Source organism: Erythrolamprus reginae, chromosome Z (assembly GCF_031021105.1).
Source record: "Erythrolamprus reginae isolate rEryReg1 chromosome Z, rEryReg1.hap1, whole genome shotgun sequence".
Taxonomy (NCBI): domain Eukaryota; kingdom Metazoa; phylum Chordata; class Lepidosauria; order Squamata; family Dipsadidae; genus Erythrolamprus; species Erythrolamprus reginae.
Window position 1 is genome coordinate 31,441,972 of NC_091963.1, and position 19,903 is coordinate 31,461,874.

Below are 19,903 nucleotides of genomic sequence, written 5' to 3' on the forward strand. Positions count from 1 at the left end.
ACTGTATTTTCTTAATAGGTTCATGGTAAATTTGCTATATATATAATATTTGAAATGTAATCCAACCATGGGAACTACAGAATAATTAAAAAGGACAATGAGGATAATAGTAACTCTTACAGCATATTATAATTTGATTATTATATGCTTCAATCATTTTTTGCATATAACTTGTTGGAAAATAGGTTTATATACTGTGGTTTTTCAAAATAAGCCCAATTAATGTCCAGTTAATTTAATTGCAAATAGTTTGTATCCTTAGAAAATAGTTTGAAGTGTTTGATCAGTTGATTCATAGTTTAGTTTCAAAAGTATTCTCATGATTTTCAGGAAAATTCAATATTTTTTTACAGGATTAAATTGAATTAATTGTAAATGTGAGAATACATATTAAAAATTCCTTATGAAGTAGCTCTTCTGAGATATTTTTTTTGAGAAAGATCATCTTAAGAATCAGTGATTCCTGTAGCAGGAATTAATTGCTTAAGAGAATGTATTGGTGAAGGGAAGAATTTCATAATTGAAGAATAGTTATCTTTCTTTTTATATTCTATTTTTTAATTGTAGCAAACTTAAAGAAATTTGAAATGGAAGAAAGTTAATATAAGACTGCAAAAATATTGTGGAATGACTGGCAAAGAAGGAAATTCAGAACAGTTTGCCTATGCTATAGAGCCATGATGGCGAACCTATGGCACCCGTGCCACAACTGGCACGCAGGTGGTGGGCATGCGAGCTCAGATCCAGCATCCATGGGTGCGCCAGCCAGTTGATTTTCAGGCCTACTGGGAGTCAGGAAACAGCCTGCTTTCAGCCTCTCAAGGGGGTGGGGAAGGCCCTATTTGGTTTCTGCTCTCCAAGCTTCAGCGCCTTTCTAGGAGCCTGGGGAGGATGAAAACAGCCTACCACCCCCAGTCCTCTGGAGGCTGCAAACCTTCATTTGCCAACTTCTGGTTGAATCAGAAGCTCCACTTTTTTTGCTTTCCCCAGGCTTCAGAGCCTTTCTAGGAGCCCGGGAAGGGCAAAAATGGCCTCCCCCCATTGCTTTAGTAACAACAATGGAAAAATAAGGAACTCTGATTAAAGCAAAGGAAGATTTTTAATGCATGAAAAATTATCTAACATTTAGTAAAATTATGCCCTCCTATAAAATATATTACTCCAAATCTGTGATCTGGTATGAAAGAAAACAAATCTTAACTTTTTCTATTCTACTAAGATTTGGTATTTTAGGAATGCTATCAGCACCCCTCAGCTGATTTTCTCATGGCTGAACTTACCCAACTCCTTCAGTCTTTCTTCATAGGACATTTTCTATTCCCCTGATTATTATTGTTGCCTTCTATGGACCTGTTTCAATTTTTATGAATATTTAAGGTGGTGTGGCCAGAACTGTAAAAGTTCTTTAAGTAGTACCTGTGCAAAGTGGAACACAGTGGAATGATTATTTGCTGTGATTTGAAAATTATATTTCTGTTGGTGCAACCTAAAGTTGCAGTATACTTTTTTGCAACCATCTCCCACAGCTGGCTTATATTCAATTTGCAGTTAAGCACTTTATCAAGTACTTTCTTGCATGTATCATGCCAGATAGTCTCTATTTAGTACTTGTGCAGATAATCTTTTTTCTAAGTGATGAAATTTGCTCTTGTTTCTGTTAATTCTCATTATTTTACATTCAGCCAATATCTCTAACTTGCCAAGATTTTGTGTGTGTGTGTGGGTTTGTGTGCTCCTAGTGCTGTAGATACACTATCCAATTTGCTAAGGAATCATTGCGTTCTTTGTTGAGTACAATTTTTGATTCAACTTTGTATCTCCCTTAATTATATGTCATCCAGCCCATGCTTTCAGAATGGGGCAGCTGTAATATATCTGATTAATAATCATCATCATCTTACTTTGGTTGCTCCTCAGCATGTCACGTGTTATTTTATCTAATGATTTGCTGAAAACATGATGTATTATGTTCACAGAATTCCCATAATCTATTAAGGAAGTTACCCAGTCTACGTTTCTATATGCATATTTATGTATTTGTCTAACTTTTGATAATTGTGACATAGTTTTCAAGAATCTTATGAAACAATCTTTTTACAATAATTTCAAAACTTTTTCCAAATGTTGATGCCAAACTAAACAGATATTTAACTCAGATGTGATATTAGATCTATGTCAGATTCTCTATATCTTTTTTTCCTTTTGATGATAGGCAGCATTTTGAGACATTTGGCATTTTGTCAGTTCTTTAGGATTTCTCAAAAATAATAACTAAGTATTCTGCCAAAACATCAGTTAGTATCTTAAGTATGATAGGAAATTATTCATAGCAGCCTTCTCTGGCTCAGTTTATTATTTTGTTTTCTGATTCCAATTCCATAAGAATTCCTACTGCTTGTCTGTACATTTCCTTTGCAATTTGGACCACTTTCTAATTTGTGTATCCAGTTTTTATTTTCAATTTTTCAATAAAGATGTTGATTTCTAAAGGCAACAGTAGATATACACATACTTTAACTTCTTTGTGCAATCCAGATCATTGTCATGTCTGATGGTTATTTCATTATTTGTACTTACAAAAAGCAGACTTACTCAACTTACTGATCTTATTTTCACATCAATATGCCTCTAAGAGCATCATTTTTCTTAAAGAGAAAGATAACTAGAAATGAAAATATAATAATATAAAGTTTACGTGTAACCGTACAAGTTATGTAAACTTTATTTAGTGATTAATCCAAATGAATTCAATCCAACATAATTTTGAAATTAATATTCATTTGATTCAAATGCTATTATGATGCCAAGTGATAAATTAAAACTGTTGTGTTATCTATATAGTAGTACCGTGATACTAAATTACTTTGAAACTCATCAAATTTAATACTCAACATATTTTGATGCAAAAATTTCATCCTGGAACTAATAGTTTGTTGTTATTCAATGCACACATTAGAATATGTTATCAGCTACCTTGTGATTTACTACTTTATTCCTTATGTAAGAAAAACTATTTGGTACTCTTTGCACCCCCCCCCCCCCGAACCAGTTAGCAATAAATGCCAAGGTATCATCAGTATAACTAATCTGGAGGTTTTTAGTTACATCAAAGTTACTTTGCATTGTAAGATAGTTGGCTTTTATGCTGTACAATTGTTATGGACCAGATATCCCATAATCTTCAATCACTACTGTGATTTATCTACTCCGTTATACCAGTGGCACATGAATTTCAGAGCATGTATATACACACATGCATACACACGTACGTACATACGTACATAACTTCAATTTAAAATATGCAAGTAAAAGATTGCTTTGTACAGTATATTAAAAGGAATAAATAGAATTGGCAAATTTATTTATTTATTTGTTTGTTTGTTTATTTATTTATTAATTTTGTATGCCGCCCCTCTCCGCAGACTCAGGGCGGCTCACAACAGCAACAGAAAACTATGTAATACAAATTCAATAATTAGAAAGCTAAAAACCCATAATTTTTAAAAAAAAACCATGCATACAACATACCATACATAAACAGTATAGGCCTGGGGAAGATATTTCAGTTCCCCCATGCCTGACGGCAGAGATGGGTTTTAAGGAGTTTGCTGAAGGCAAGGAGGGTGGGGGCAGTTCTAATCTCAGGGGGGAGCTGGTTTCAGAGGGTCGAGGCCGCCACAGAGAAGGCTCTTCCCCTGGGATCCGCCAAACGACATTGTTTAGTCGACGGGACCCGGAGAAAGCCAACTCTTGTGGGACCTAATCGGTCGCTGGGATTCATGCGGCAGAAGGCGGTCCAGGAGATATTATGTTACTTTCATAATGAAATGTGATAAAGTATACATGGGATAACTTGTTTCCTAGTGCTGGGAATAGCATTTTGTGGTAGCACCAATACATTGATTACAATAATTTTATTGCAGTATACTTATAAATGGAACTTACAGTATTCTAATATATTGGAAATCTAAGTAGCTAGTTGGAAGGTAAAAGACATGTAGGAATATAAGTTTGTTAGATTTGATTGTTCAATGATATTTTGGGATAACAAGCAATACTGTTTAATAGATTATCAGAAACATAAAAATATTAGTAGACAAAGATGATGCTAAAGCTACAATTGAGAATAGTATATATAACTTGAAGACCTTTTTTCTTCCTCTGCTTTTTGTACCAGATTGCTTGACTAAACATCAATTCATCAAATTGAAATTTTTATCTATTATTAACCTTATAATGGTTTGATTTGCCCATTCAAACTTTAGTCTCCATTTTTGCTCCACCATATTCTTGTGACTTTCAACATATTCTTTTTTTATTCCCACTCTTAACTTTCATGTAGTGGTTAAGGCATTAAGTCAGAAACCAGGAGGACAATAAATTAAAAATAAAGCCAGTTGGGTGACCTTTAGCCAATCACTTTCTCTCAGCCCTAGAAAGAAAGAAATGGCAAGGCACTCTTGAAGAAGTCTGCCATGTTAATAGCAATTTCTGAGAATTGGAGACAATTGAACAAGAAAAAACCCCAATCCCTAGGAAAATACCAGATTAGGGGAAAAGTTATTAGATTATATGTTTTGATCTAAAAAAGAAGTCCTTTTGGGGGAATCCTCAATTTAGCAACTTATTAATATAAGTTAAAGACGAGGATTTGATTTAAACAATTTCTTTAGTATATGGTATCTATTAACATGCTCTATTAAAAAATAGACTGATCAAATTGACTTTCAAGGCAAAAATATCAAAATAATTTTAAAGATAAAACACCTTCCTGTATTAGTGTACATAGAATAATTGTAACATTGTAAATAGAATTAATAAGATATTTCTAAATACTGTATATATTTAATATTTATAAATTACTTGCCTTCCTTAATATTTACATATAAATAGATTACATTGCAGGTAATTTAATTCAATGGTATATTTTGGGTATAGGTCAGTAATATATTTGCGTATATTGGTTTTTGTCCCCAAAACAGCATGCTATGGAATTGTGCAAGTACCCACTGGACCCTGGTTCTGTAGAAAATGTGAATCTCAGGAAAGAGCAGCCAGAGTGGTAAGTCTGAATTAGTCTGTGTAATTTACAACGTATTTATAACTATTTCTACTGGCTGATATATATGCCTACTGAAAATGAATTATATTTATTAAAGAATGACAGTCTCTCTTTCACCAGTCAATAATGAGAGTAAATAAGTTTCAAGTTTTATATTTTTACCTGGATTAGTTTTAGTTTCAATTTCAAAGTATAGAAAACCCGACAGTGCACCCATTTTTATTTTAAACAATATCGTGTTATATATTCCATGACAACATTCCTTCCTACTTCCACCTCCCATGTACCCTTCAGAGGGGGGAAATGACCTGTGAGTAAAAATACACTTTTTGTTTTCTTTTTCTTTGGATTTCTGTTATAAATTGAAAAATAATCTAGATGCCAAAGTTTTCTACTAGCAGCTTGAAAAGGTTGCTTCTTCAGCATCTATTAGTTTCTGATTTTTGCATCAAAACTGAAACTACCCTGTTTCCCCGATAGTAAGACACCCCCGATTGTAAGACGTATCGGGGGTTTCAGGGGGGTCGGCTAATATAAGCCGTACCCCGAAAGTAAGACATATGTCTTACTTTCGGGGAAACACGGGGGTATTGTCGGGGGGGGGAGCCCGATGACGTCGCTTCCAAGCTCCCCGCGCGCCCCTCGCCTTCGCCTCGCCGCGGCGCCACCGCCTCTTCCCCGGCTCGGCAAAGCGAAGGACGGCGCTGGTCCGAAGCGAGCCGAGCGGGCGGCGGCTTGCAGCGAAGGCGCTCGTCCCAGCAACCGAGTCCTGCCGAGGCTCGGCTGTAAGCGGCCAGCGAGGCCGACCAGCTCTGAGGCGAGCGGCCGGAGCTGCGCCCTCCTTCGCCCGCCTCCTTTCCGGCAGGCAGGTGGGGCTGCCCAACTGCGCAGAGTGGCTCCTCCCCTCCAGACACACGCTTCCCCGAACACGCGTCTGTGGCTCCATGCGTGCACGCCGCTTGGAGCCCTGAGGTTGAACTTGGAAAAGGGCTCACGAGGCTCCTGTCCCGTGGCTGCCCTTCTGGACTCTGGGGAGATGCCTTCGGGAACGCGACCCTTTCAATTTTTTTCCAATGTAAGACATACCCCGAAAGTAAGACGTAGTGGGGCTTTTGGGGATAAAAAGAAAGTAACACACTGTATTATAAATATGTTATGGAAGTCTAAGAGAGATCTGCTCCTAGATTTCATTCATTTTATTGCTATAATTGACATAGGGATACTTGGGAATAAAAATTGCAGTTCCAAAATATAATTTCCATAGGGATTATCAATGCCTTCTGACAGTTATTGGAAGTGGTATAAAAAAGAAGGCTAATTGTGATTGGAAATATGCATGGAATCTTAAATTTCTATTTTCTTTTATACTATTTTTTTAAAAAACAGGCAAAATCCACTTTGTGTATCAGTATCTGTAACTTCAAAATTTTGAAAAAAGCTAACAAAATTTAAAAGATGCCAGCACTTGTGCTTCATGCTAAACCATAATTTAATACAGCATACCCAAATAAAATCTGAGCAGTCTTCTCTTCTGTTTTCTGATCTGCAGTGTTTCACCAATGTATGGCACATAGATGCATTGATTCTATAGTTTCTAAATTACAATACTGAGAATTGGGTTACTATTATGTCGGAATTGCACTTAAATTGGGAAAGGTTACATTAGTGCATAATGTAATTAAAAATATTAGGTTATATTGTAGGATTTGCTACCTATTTTCTAGATTTAAATTTCCTGTGCACAGAACTCTTTCTTTATGATCTCTCTTTGTTTACTATAGAGTAGGTTTCTGTAACGTTTTCATTGTCTTTTATAAACCTGAAAGAATACTTAGCCTATTATTGGCAATATATTAGGACGTTGACTGATTTATTTTATTTACCAGATTTATTTATAAGAAATAAGTGAGGATGCAATGAAGCTTAAGAATTCAGTTCAATTCTGTTGCAGTTGCTTGCTATTTTTTATATTCATTACTGTATTTGTATAGGTGGTTCAGAGTTGTAATTTTTTTCAATTATTTGATGTTTTGATAGACTTGATATCTACTACATCTAGATGCAGCTTAGTGCATTGTTTCCTTGTGAATTAAATCCTTTGGTGGCATGCATTTTTAGGGTGTGTGTATGGCAATATATAGTGTATACTGCTTTGCTTTGCTTTAGATGAATTACAGTAACGTTTTACTCAAGAAACAGAAGAAACAATGGGCTGGGTTCACACATCATGCTATGCTATGCTTTATTTCACTGTGGCCAAGATTGATTGGGGTGTTAGAGCTCAATTTCTGTTCCTTTGGGGACAGTCTGGTTGTGGTTAGCAATATGGACATTGAAAGAGAGCTGAAATGTGGATCTGTATGATCTATATGTATAGTGATGCTGAATACTGCATTCTTTATGGTTTTTCTGATTTTCAAAAGCTCTTTGCTAAAAGAGATATGAAACATTTATGGAAATTTAGATAGATGGTTTACTAAATCAAGCAATTTTCAGAGAAAAGACAGTAATAATGATTTGGAATGCATGTATGCCTCATATTTTTTTAAAAAAAAATGCATTACTCTTATTTTATATAGTTGGATATTTGAGTAGCTGATACAGTAAATACAGATTTCTGTGTGAGCCTTGGATTTTATTCATTATTAGAAAAAGAACTTTATTTAAATGTGGTATAATATCTAATATCACTTCATTTTCTAAGAATAAATTAGAACTGTAAACATCCTTATACAGATTAATTTCGGTATCTGAAATATTATTGTAACAATAGATGTGCAAGTTTGCAAGGAGGAATGCTGAATTAGTTCCATTTTTTTTGACTGCCATCATTTTAATTTAGATAGTCTTCAGTCAAGAAGTACGTGACTAGTCCTTGATTTAATTTTTATATACAGTGTTCATCACAAGTGTCAAACGTCTTGTTACCGTCACGTGACACATCACAGTGTTTTTTCTCTTCATGGAACTGGGGTGGATATCGCTTTGGGTGGGATGCATCTGGCCCACTGGCTGCCAGTTTGACACATCTGATGTACATGGTTTGATTTTAAATTTTGTTCCATGTTGTTATTACGTGTACTATTGTTCATGCAATTATGCAGAATCCTGCTCAGAGCCTTCTAGAGCTAATGTGTTGCTTGGTTGGGAAGTCTTATCACACAAATATGTCACTACTAGGTATGACTCCTGCCAAGCTTTTTGATTGCTTTAATCATCACACTATTTGCATATGCTTGGAGTTATTATTTCTCTATTTTGCTTAAATTCTTCCTTTTAAAAACTTTTTGTCCTTAAAGTTTATATCCTTCTACTGCAAGCTTTCAGTGTCAAGACTCTCAGGGACTCATTTACTTGTCAGCATTGTTAGGCATTTATTAAACAGGCTCATCAAAATCATTCTTTTAGTTTGTGAGTCTCTTTGAACTTCCTGAAACAAGCATTAAGGGTAGTAGAATCCAAAGCTATTGTGACTCCTTTGTTCTTCCTTATGCCTCCCACCATATCTCCAAAATTGCCTGGCAGCTTCCTTGTCTGAGAGATCTGCTGATCTCCGCCTCCTGTAGAAGACACTTAATGTCTGTGTTGCACTATTGTTGGCCCCCCAAAATTTCTCTTTGAGATTCAGAACTTTCTAAGAGGCCTACCCTGCCTCATTCCAGCCCAGAACCAAAAGAAAAAAAATCCTGGAACTACACAAATCAGGGTCCTCTTAACCTCTGGGGCCCAAAGGTTTGGGGACCAGCTAGGTCTTTAATGCTTTAAGAAAGGCTAATAGGGTCAAACCATCTGGATCTTCCAAGGGAATGCTGTTTCATAAGGCAGGCTGTTTTATAGAATTATCTTTATCCATAAAGTTATTTCCTTCCAAAATCACTCTTAATCTTCCATCTGAATCAGAATATTATATTGCCACATTTTGTGAATCACTCAAGTCACTGAACGTTTTTGGATGTCTACAATGTTCTCATATTTTACTTGGAGTTTAAGATATTCTTTTGCTGGAAGCAAATTTTATTTCTGGTTTTTCTGTGGCCTTTAAAGGCCATAAAAATTTATCCCTTAACAATCTACAAATGGAAGTGACGATCATTTTATGTATGAGTTAGCAAAATAGCCATGTCTCCTTTTTAATTTTTATTATTTATTTATTTATTTATTAGACTTCTGTGCCGCCCAATCCGAAGGACTCAGTTTACTGCTGTTCACTTTTCAGAACTGAACATTATCATTATTCCCCCATGACCATTCATAGTCACCTTACGCTGGGTAGCCACATGGCTCCAGTCTTCCCTTTTTCATATCCCTCTGTAGACCGGACCTCTGTTCCTATGGAATTGCAAGGTTTGGAAGGGTAATTCCTATTGTGGCACAACTCTTCTAGGTATGAAGTTGTTACTAATCCATGTGGGTGTATCACAGACAACAGTGAAAAATTGGCTGGTTAGCTATCACTTCAGTTCTTTGATTGGTTGTGTGTAAATTTATACAAACCACCCTGCTATACCACTAGGTGTCAGATGACTATTGTTCCTTTGGTTCTGCTTTATCAGTTTTAGCAACTCAAGGGACTTGATGGAAGCTTTAATTTTAAGATATTCTTTAAATGAATGATTGTAATTAGAGGAATGTAAGTAATTCATAACCACCTGAAGTACTGTATTATGGAAAAATAAATTTGTGTTTAATAATATAGTATGTGAAAAGATAAACTCAATATGAGAGAGCATTAGGAAGGAATGGGAAATACAATAGGGTTCTGACTGTATTTGTATAAATCTCTGTTGTATGGGATAATTGCATCTAGCAAACAATTTTATAGTTTGAGCAAATGTATGCACATATTTAGTTTAAAAGCAGGTAGTCCTCATTTAGTGACGATAACTGGGCCTGGCAATTTGCTTATTAAGCTTATTAAGTGAAATTGCCACTATTCATGATCTTATTTAAGGTTTCCTTTGCTTTGTACTGCAAGGTTGTAAACATGAAATTTAGTTGTAAAATTACTTTTTCATCATTGTTGTAACTGCAAATTGTCATTGTATGAGATAAAATGAGAACTATCTACATTGTATAACTGCCCATCTTAGAATAGATATCCGTATGATTAATAACTGATAAACTACAAAAACTAACCATAGTTATGCAAACTGAAAGTAAAAACCTAGAGTCTCAGACATTCTGTTAGAATGATCCATAGGCTCCTCTGCACTATATCCATGTCAGAAAGAATAAAAGTCAGATGCCTTCAGCAGAGGATCTGCACCAAGTGGAAGTCTGAGCCTTTTATTTGGGGCTAGAAATCTAGATCAGTGTAATCATATTTCTCTCTTGAAACAAAACTAATTAGCATATTTTAACAATACAACGTTCAGCTTTATTAAGAAGTAGTTTAGGATTATCCTCACATTTTAAGCCAGCAGGTGTATCTAGTTTTCTAAAAGTATCATAGAACATTCTGTCATCAAATAGTTGCTGTTATGAGTATGATTAGTTAGGCTGGATGAAAATTTATTTTATTAAGATTCAATATTGGTGACATTCATGAAAATGGAAATTTAAAATAAATGCAAATTTAATTTAATTATTCGGTACTTTTTTATCTAGCTTTCCAAAAATCTTTCCCCCCCCAAATCTAACCTTCCTTACTGTTCTTCCATATGTCAGTTTTTCTATTGCTTAACACTACTTTTCTTTTTCCATTTACTTTTTGGGTCACATAGATTCCTTTTCCTATAATATTAGATTTGCAGAACTTCTAGGGAGCAAAAAGCCATATTGAGAAATAATAAAAATAATCACAGCCCATAAAGGAATACCTGTCATGCCAATCAGCTGTTTGGCAGCTAGTAGCACAGTGACAGGGAAGGTGCTGGTAATATTGATGAGCCTTGTAGGTATTGAGATGCTCAGTAGTGTGTCTTGGTGGGTCCTTGCATTGGGAACATTGGCATCAGGGAATTTAATGAATTTCAGAAAATTCCAGCAGGCTGCACAAAGCTATTTGGCTGGCAAATCCCATGTTGTGCAGACTTGTTCCAAAGTCTTGTCATGGATGCTGTAGTGTGATTCTCAAATGCCACATACCTGGCACACTGCGAGAGAAGTCATGGGCTTACCTAGGTATGCCCATGTTTCACCATCACTCCGCAGTCTGCATTGGCTGCCGATCAGTTTCCGGTCACAATTCAAAGTGTTGGTTATGACCTTTAAAGCCCTTCATGGCATTGGACCAGAATATCTCCGAGACCGCCTCCTGCCGCACGAATCCCAGCGACCGATTAGGTCCCACAGAGTGGGCCTTCTCCGGGTCCCGTCAACTAAACAATGTCGGTTGGCGGGCCCCAGGGGAAGAGCCTTCTCTGTGGCGGCACCGGCCCTCTGGAACCAACCCCCCCCCGGAGATTAGAACTGCCCCTACTCTTCCTGCCTTCCGTAAACTCCTTAAAACCCACCTTTGTCGTCAGGCATGGGGGAACTGAAACATCTTCCCCTGGGCATGTTTAATTTATATATGGTATGCTTGTGTGTATGTCTGTTAGTATATGGGGTCTTTTTTTAAATCTTTAATATTTTAAATTGTCAGATTATTTATGATTTGTTTCCACGTGTTGTGAGCCGCCCCGAGTCTTCGGAGAGGGGCGGCATACAAATCTAAGTAATAAATAAATAAAAATAAACACCAAAGAGTAAGAATCGTGCATTTCAAAAAGGCCTCTTTAATGCCAATCTGAGGAAAAAGAGTAAATTCACAATCAGACTCCCGGTAAGTTAATTAAGGTGGAGTCTCTTTCAGATGTTTCCTTTGCCTGACCCTTATATCTTGGTTGTGCTAGCTTTTTTCACCTAAACTGTAGTTGTCTTCCTTCACTTTCTTTTGAGTCTCTCAAAGTATTCCCTTTTACTGGGCAATGACAATAAAGTCTGCCCTTTCCCTCTTCTCTTTGAAATATGCCTGGCTAAGTGGAAAAAATGAAAATGAAATAAATATTAGGTGTGAGCAAGTGCAGAGGAAAATGTCTGGCTGAAGTGCACCTGCAATAATCATTATCTACAATTTACCCTGTGGTGGATTATTTCCTATTACAGATATAATGGATTATTCCTTTCATCGCTTCCAGTGTGCATTGGTGTGGTTGGCTGAAAAAGATTGAAATGGTAGATTCAAGATATATAGATTTGGATATGATTATTATAAAATATGAAGATACTGTGGTTTTTTTAGTTGTGTCTTCACTGAAGGTTTTTTTTACTAAAAACTGAAGAAGTTTTTATCATCTTCCATGGATCACTGTAAATTCATATGGAGTTAGTAACAATAATGGGAAAATATGGAGCTTTGATTACGGCAAAGGAAGTTTTTTAATACATGAAAAATTCTCTTAATTACCTTAACTGGAAAAACTAAATTACAAGTTAAAGATATTTCATACATTATGTTTTTCTTTTTCTGCTGTTAATAATTGTGTTTATTTTCCTTTAGAAATGTGAGTTGTGCCCTCACAAAGATGGTGCTTTAAAGAGGACTGATGGTGGGGGTAAGTATTTAAAACCTTTTCTTTAAATTTTTTTGCTTATGAAATTACATATACTGCTTACCTCTTTTTCTTTAGTTCTGGACATATATAAGCATGTCTAGAAGTGAAACATCTTGAATGGAATATGCAATGCTTGGCTTGATTATTCTGTTCTATCTGAATTTTATTTTAGTTCCTTTATATTTAAGCTTTTAACCACTTATAATCTGGACAGAGTCATTTTTGTGAATTGAACAGCCATATAAATCAAATTTAAAAGGGAATAATACAATTAACTGGTATTATGAGTGGTAAAAGCTTTTAGGTTAAAATCTATACATTTTTTGAGACAGTAAAAATCTCTTAAATTTTTATATACTATTTATTATATTTGGTTATGTAAATCTTCATCAGTGTAACATATATTTAATTTTATATATAGGCATGAATTTGAGAAAATCGTTCTTTTCCTTAATTCACATCTTCTTATACATAGTAAAAAAGAGAATAGTACAGTAATACCTCGTCTTACGAACTTAATTGGTTCCGGGAGGAGGTTCGTAAGGCGAAAAGTTCGTAAGACGAAAGAGTGTTTCCCATAGGAAACAATGTAAAATAAATTAATGCGTGCAAGCAAAAAAAAAAATTGCAAAACGGCGCTCCGCTGGGCCACATTTCGGCCAGCCGGGAAGGACGTCTTTGTGATGTCAAAGCTCCACCCATGGAATTCCCCATTGGGATTCTCCACCTCTGTTTGAGCCTCCCGACCGGCCGACAGCTCTGCAGCTCTTCTGGCAAGGTGACAGACGGGCAGCGGGTCTTCTTGGCGACCTCCTGAACGCCGAACCCGAACTTTTGCTGAACCTCCAGGTTTGGCATTTGGGGGAGCACCGAGAAGCCCCCCAGCTGTTTCAAAAAGCTTCTCGGTGGCCTTACAAACCCGAATGCTGAACCCAAACTTCCGGGCTCGGCATTCGGGCGGCAGGTTCGTAAGGTGAAAAAACTTCATAAGAAGAGACAAAATTTTTCCAGACCCCAGGTTCGTATCTTGAAAAGTTCGTATCACGAGGTACTACTGTATTATGTTAGAGGACTGTATATAAATTGTACACTGAATTGATGCAGAAATTCTTTAGTGAACTTTATAATTCCATTTGAAGCTTTAATTTTCTGCTCTCAAGTTGCATGTATAAAATGAGGTGGAATATACAATGATATAGTAACGTAAAACTACTTTAAAATTATTGGCTTCCACTTCTGCTTTGGCAAATTTTGGAAAGGGATTAAAATTTTTCTTTTCTTACAAACTGATCCTTACAAATGAAGATAAATTCAGGTTTGCTTTTTAAATATAAATTTCATAACAAAGCACTTAACTTGCATTCTAGTTTTAACTTACCATTTAAAAATCCACAACATACTTAGTAATAACAACTACTTTAATATAAAAATAGCAATGCTAATTTAAAACCACACATAATAAATTATGTAGCAATTCCATAGAACAATAAAAATGTAAATCAGGCTCTGATGTTTCTAAACCCTGGTAGAATAGTAGTTTTTGTTTATTAATGTCTGAAATAAGGAAGGAGGGAAGTATAATTACCATAAAGAGGAAACTGCCACTGTTCAGAAGTCCCTGCCATGTAGCCAAACACTGTATCTAGTACAGAGCAAATTACTTGAAGTAATGAAGAATTTGTTTGTGTTGAACTTTGCAAAAATTATATATTTAACATTTTCTAATTTAAATTAATCTGATATTTATAATCCTAGCAGGATTATAAAAAAATAAAATTTTACTAATGTGCTGACCGCAGATTTCTCTTGTTGTGGCTTCCTGAAATATAATGTATTTAATACACCTGTTCCAGAACATTATTTCATAAAATGTACAAAAGTAAATTAAGATTAAAGTAATACATTTTGTTTTATGCATTATTTTCATGTTCATGCACACCAGTGTGTCTTTGAGGGGTACAAACACCACACACACACGCACGAACACACACCCCTCTATAGCTCCTAGGTTTGTAATTATACTGCTTTGCTTTAGTGTTTATAATACAGAACTTGTAAATTTTTATTATTTAAGACTTCAAAATTGCTTTATTAGAAGAAGTCAACCTTTTCATAATTATTTTTGTTTAGCAATTTATTAGCGTGATATTTTGAATATGGGTTAAAGGTTGGATATTTATACAAATTCTATCTTTGAATGAAAGATGGGTGTTGTTTCTTAATGCTGCTTTTAAGAATTTTAACTTAAACTTCGCTATTTGTATATGCAATGTTGCTACTCCATGAATGAATCCTTTAGTTAATGCTTCAGTGGATGCTGTGATGAATGTTGTAATTGTAAACAGTTATAATAGAAGAACGCAAGCACAAAGTTTTCTGATAATTAAGATTACTTTCCCTCTGGATTCTGGATGCAGTAGATTTTTTGGAATGCTTTCTGCTGCTCTACTGGAGCTCTGGTTGATTTATACCGGTAGAAAGCACTTAAAGGTAAAGGACATGGTTATGGAGAAGGTTTACAATAATCTGATGTCTTCTGCATGTTTTATTTTATAATTCCCCTGATCCTTGAGTACCTATTATAATCTAGACGTGATATGGACTGTAAAATGGAATAAAAAGGATAACTCATTTTAGAAGTTTGTTTTATAAAATGTACTCTTGTGAATATTCTGATATGTTAGATACTTTGTAAAACTGAGAACAGGTGATATGGAAAGGTAAAATAAAATAAAGGTAAAATAAAATAAAAGTTGAGATGAGTTTACTCTTTTGACATAATAGTGAATACATTTATTATTACAATTATACCCTACCTCCAAAGTGTTTAGAAAGTAAAATGGTATTATTTAAAAACAAGTGATTTTCCATTATGATTCTTACAGGAGAGATGGTGATAATTATTTTATGATGATAGGGGAATCTAGCTGAGTAGACAAGTGTCAAGCTTATGATTACTTTCTGCCCTTTCTTCAGGAAATTTTATCATGGATCAACTAATGGTAATGATCCTCTTGGGCACGGAAAGCAGGTCCATCCAAAGAGTCTTATATGTTAATGCAGAGGTCCCCAACCGCCGGTCCGCGGACCGGGACCGGGCCGTTGGAGCTTTTCAGCCGGTCCGCGGCGCCAGGGCCCCCTCGGCCTTTCCGCATCACCAGCGGCGCTCCCCCCGCCAGCCAGCCAAGCCCCGCGCCCGCCGGAACCGGCTCCTCGCTCTCCCCCCGCCGCCCGCCGCGTTTGCAGGAGGTGGGGAGGGTTGGGCGGCCCGCCAAGGCCAGGAGGGACGCCGCTGCCCCCCCCCCTCCTTCCCTCTCTCCGCCCGCCGCTGCGCCTCCTTGACAACGAGAGGAAATGCCGGCAAAGGCTTTCCTCAGCGGAGGCCGGCGAAGGTGATATTGAATGTCGGGGGAGAACGGGTATTTGCACGCGCTCCCTATCTCCCTGCTAGCCCACTCGGAATATTCAAAATAAGAAAAACCTTTGCCGGCGAAGGCTTTTCTTATTTTGAATATTCCGAGTGGGCTAGCAGGGGGATAGGGAGCGCTTGCAGCCGCCCGTTCTCCCCCGACATTCAATATCACCTTCGCCGGCCCCGCCTCTACTCCAAACCCCCTTGCTGAGAGCCCGGGGCGAAAGTGCTCTCGCAAAGGTGAGGCGGGCAGGGCGTGCGCGCGTCATCGCTGAGAAGAATGGAGAGAGAACGAGAGTGAGTGAGAGCAACAGACAGCAAGATAGAGAGAAAGTGAGAAAGAGTGAGTGAGAAAGGGGGGGGAGAGAAAGAGATAGCAAGAGAGAGAACAAGAGAGAGAAAGAGCGTGAGAAAGAAAACAAGAAAGAGTGAGAGAGAGAGAAAGCAAAAGAGACAGAAAGAAAACAAGAGAGAGAAAGTGAGAAGAAGAGAGAGAAAGAGGGGGAGAGAGAGAGAAAGAGAGAGGGGGGAGAGAGAGAAAGAGAGGGAGAGGGAGAAAGAGAGAGGGAGAGGGGGGAGAGATAGCAAGAGAGGGAGAGAGGGAAAGGGGGAGAGAGGGGGAGAGAAAGAGAGAGGGAGAGAGAGAGGAGATAAAGGAAGAGGAGAGAGAGAAAGGAAGAGAAAGAAAGAAGGATAGAAAGAGAGAGAGAGAGTGAGAGATGCTCAGTGAGCCTTTCTTTGAAGTTGCCTTTCTTTCTTTCTCTTTCTTGCTTTCTTTCTTGCTCTTTTTCTTTCTCTCTTTTACCTTCCCTTCCTCTATTTCTTCTTTTCTTTCTCCTTCCTACCTTCTTCCCTTACTCTCCCCTTTCATAAGTTTCCTTGCTTCCTTCCTCTGTTCCTGTCCCTTCCCCCTTTCTTTCTTTCTTTCTTTCTTTCTTTCCTTCCTTTCCTCCCTCCATTTCTTGCTTTCCTTTTCCTTCCTCCCTTCCTTCCTCCCTCATTCCCTTCTTTCACTCCTTCCTCTCTTACTCTCCCCTTTCACACCTTTCCTTGCTTCCTTTGCACCCTTCTTTTGTTCCTGTCCCTTCCCTCTTTCCTTCCTTCCTTCCCACCCTCCGTCCATTCATTCACCCATTCCTCTCTTGATCGCCCCTTTTACGGCGCCGCTGACAGCTAGCTTCCCCCCCCCCCCACCGGGCCATGGAAAACTGGTCTAGCTTAAAGCCGGTCCCTGGTGCAAAAAAGGTTGGGGACCTCTGTGTTAATGAGTAAGGTAGTATGGTAATTATAATCTGCCCTTCCTGTTCTCTTCCAGTTTTTAAAACCACCTTTTATCTGTCCAGTGCCATCTAGTGGAGCTTTAGTGAACTGCAACTAATGTGTTGAACCTATCTAACTTGATGTTTATTTTTTGAGATTTTTTATAGAGATACACTTGTTTATTAGTGTACTGTACTTTCCATAACTTACGTGGATAGTATTTTATGCTGTATGCGCTCTCTCTCTCTCTCTCTGTATATATGTATATATACACATTCCTGTTGGATCCACAGCAAAAACATGTGATTATATATACTGTATATATATATATCTCCTGGGAGATACATACCATATATAGTTGCACACAAATTTTAAAATAAATATAAATGATCTATCACATATTGCATTATTATTATATCTTCAGACGTCTCTTCTTAATCATGCATGGCTAAACATGAAAATCATTCCTAGCTTTTCCTTGATGTCCCAAAGGTACTTTTTCAACTGGACTGTCTTGGGTTTTTTTTTTAACATGTTTCACTTCTCATTCCAAAAGTTTTTTTTAGATCTAGGGTTCTTTTGCCATGAAAAAAAATCATAACATTTTTTACACATTATTTTATGTATTTTGAATCACCAAAGTTCAGATTAAAATCTTTAAAGATTGTAAACTATCCTAAAGATAAAAGACAGATATCTAGTTTGCAGAATTGCTAATGTGAAGGCAAAGGATGTATCTTGATTATTAGTTTGTAATTGTTGTTAGACTGAGGTGACTTTTCACACTTTTTTGTGTGCTTAGTTGTTATTCTTCCACTTTCAGTAAATTAGTTCACTTAATCTTGTAATATTACATAGTTATTTTTCATCTGAGGAATTAGCAAAAGCATCTTAATCTTTTTAATATAACATTTCACTCTAATTTAAAATCCAAAAGTTTCTGTAGTTGATAATATATTATCAGATTTCAACAACAAATAATCACTATGTACATGCCGGTTTGTAAGTCTTGTTCCAACTTGCATATTTCAAATGCCTTTTCTTGTTTAACTATCCTCAATTATGGCAATTTAAAGACAAAATTAGTAACCATATAGCATGTTTCCCTTTTTATAACATGATTTCTTTTTATGTAATTTAGAGACTCCGTTTTAAGGGAAACTTAAATCTAATCTCTTCCCCAACACCCAACACCCCCTGTGTGTTGCTTTGTGGTAAACTTGTTTTTAATTTGGAAGCCTACAGTATACACAATGCAGTCCTTTAGTTTTGTTAAATGTAAAGGCTTTGTTGGGATTGAAATCTTCTCCAACTGGATGATGATCAGGAATGCTGTAGAGCAGCATTCTTTGTTAGTTTTATAGCAGGATTTCTGAAAAGCATTTGCTTAGTTAAAAGTCAACTTAATGCAATCGTTTTGTTGTCATTTTTAAAGATTTCACTGGGGATCTCCTAGTTTACAAAGAATGTCATACTTCGCTTTCGAATCAGCATTTTCTAACTCTGAATTCCCTTAAATCTACAATCTACACAATACTTTTATTTATAAAAATCCTAGTGCAAAATTAGGATGCTAAACTGTTATCTTAAAATACACACACATACATAAATATTTAATAAAAAGTCTCCATGTTGAGTTTCAAGAGGCTAGGTTGCCATGTAGTAGGTTTTGATATAAATAAATAATTATTTTGAAAAAGTTCCTATTTTCAAAAGTAACATTTTTTATGTTGGAAGATCTCTAACTTTACAAATTTATTGTTTATATATTCAACATAGGCATTCACCTTGTGTATGAATAAAATTGGATTAAGCCTCTCAGTTTTTTTGTGAAGAGTTATGAACAAAGTAAAATATCCCATCACAGGACATGCAGATTTTGATAGATTGTATAGCTTTAAGCATTATTCTTGGAACTATTTGTAAATACAAAATTGCACATTTAAATATACCGGCAGAACTCTTTCATAAAGCCTAAAAGATCTACTGTGAAACCATGAAATGGTGTACAGTGTAAAATTGATCAGCATTTTTCAAAATCTGTTTGAGTACATGAAATGTTATTATTAAAACAATATGTTTCAAGAATGGCATTTGTCAAGTGAGGGATTGGTGGCATTGGTTAGCCTCAAGCCTTTGGGTAGTATGAGGCTGGAGCCCAGGGATGTTTTACAGTTTGACTATGTGGGAATGTGTTGTGTTCAATGGTAGATCAGTAAATGCATTACTGTGTCTGTGTGGTGGTATGGTTCAAATTATTAGTGATATAACAAAATGATCTGCCCTTAACTCCCTCTGTCATACTTGCATCATATAAAGTTCTCTAGAAAAAGTAGTTTTGATGAGAACATTTTTATGGTAAATACTCCGGGAGAACATTTTGACACATATCTTCTTATAGCAGCTAGCCAGTTGCTTGTTTTCTCTGCCAGTAGCAGTTCAAATAAGATTGAGATTAACTTCATTATTTTTACTACCTGTTGGGGTTAATAGTATACAGCATGAATTGATTAAGTGGATTTCATTTCTACCTTGTCTTCTTCATCTATTTCTATTAGACTTTATGACCAGATTGTAATAATTAACACCAAGCTACAAGTTGGAAGGCTGTAAGTTCTAGACTTGCTTTAG

At 36.5% G+C, this 19,903-nt stretch overlaps 1 protein-coding gene across 5 annotated transcripts in view; it reads left to right on the forward strand.

Moving 5' to 3' along the window:
- Nucleotides 1-19,903, forward strand: part of MLLT10 (MLLT10 histone lysine methyltransferase DOT1L cofactor) — a 154,708-nt gene that overhangs the window by 2,420 nt on the left and 132,385 nt on the right. For 2 of the 5 annotated variants that reach the window (XM_070727320.1, XM_070727321.1), the window contains exons 2-3: nt 4,983-5,062; nt 12,546-12,600. The exons of 1 other annotated variant lie outside the window; for it this stretch is intronic. In XM_070727320.1, the coding sequence (XP_070583421.1) occupies nt 4,983-5,062; nt 12,546-12,600 (135 nt within the window). Of the gene's footprint in view, nt 1-4,982; nt 5,063-12,545; nt 12,601-19,903 lie in introns of those variants that run through there. 2 more of the 5 variants (XM_070727324.1, XM_070727323.1) reach the window with 2 other exon arrangements.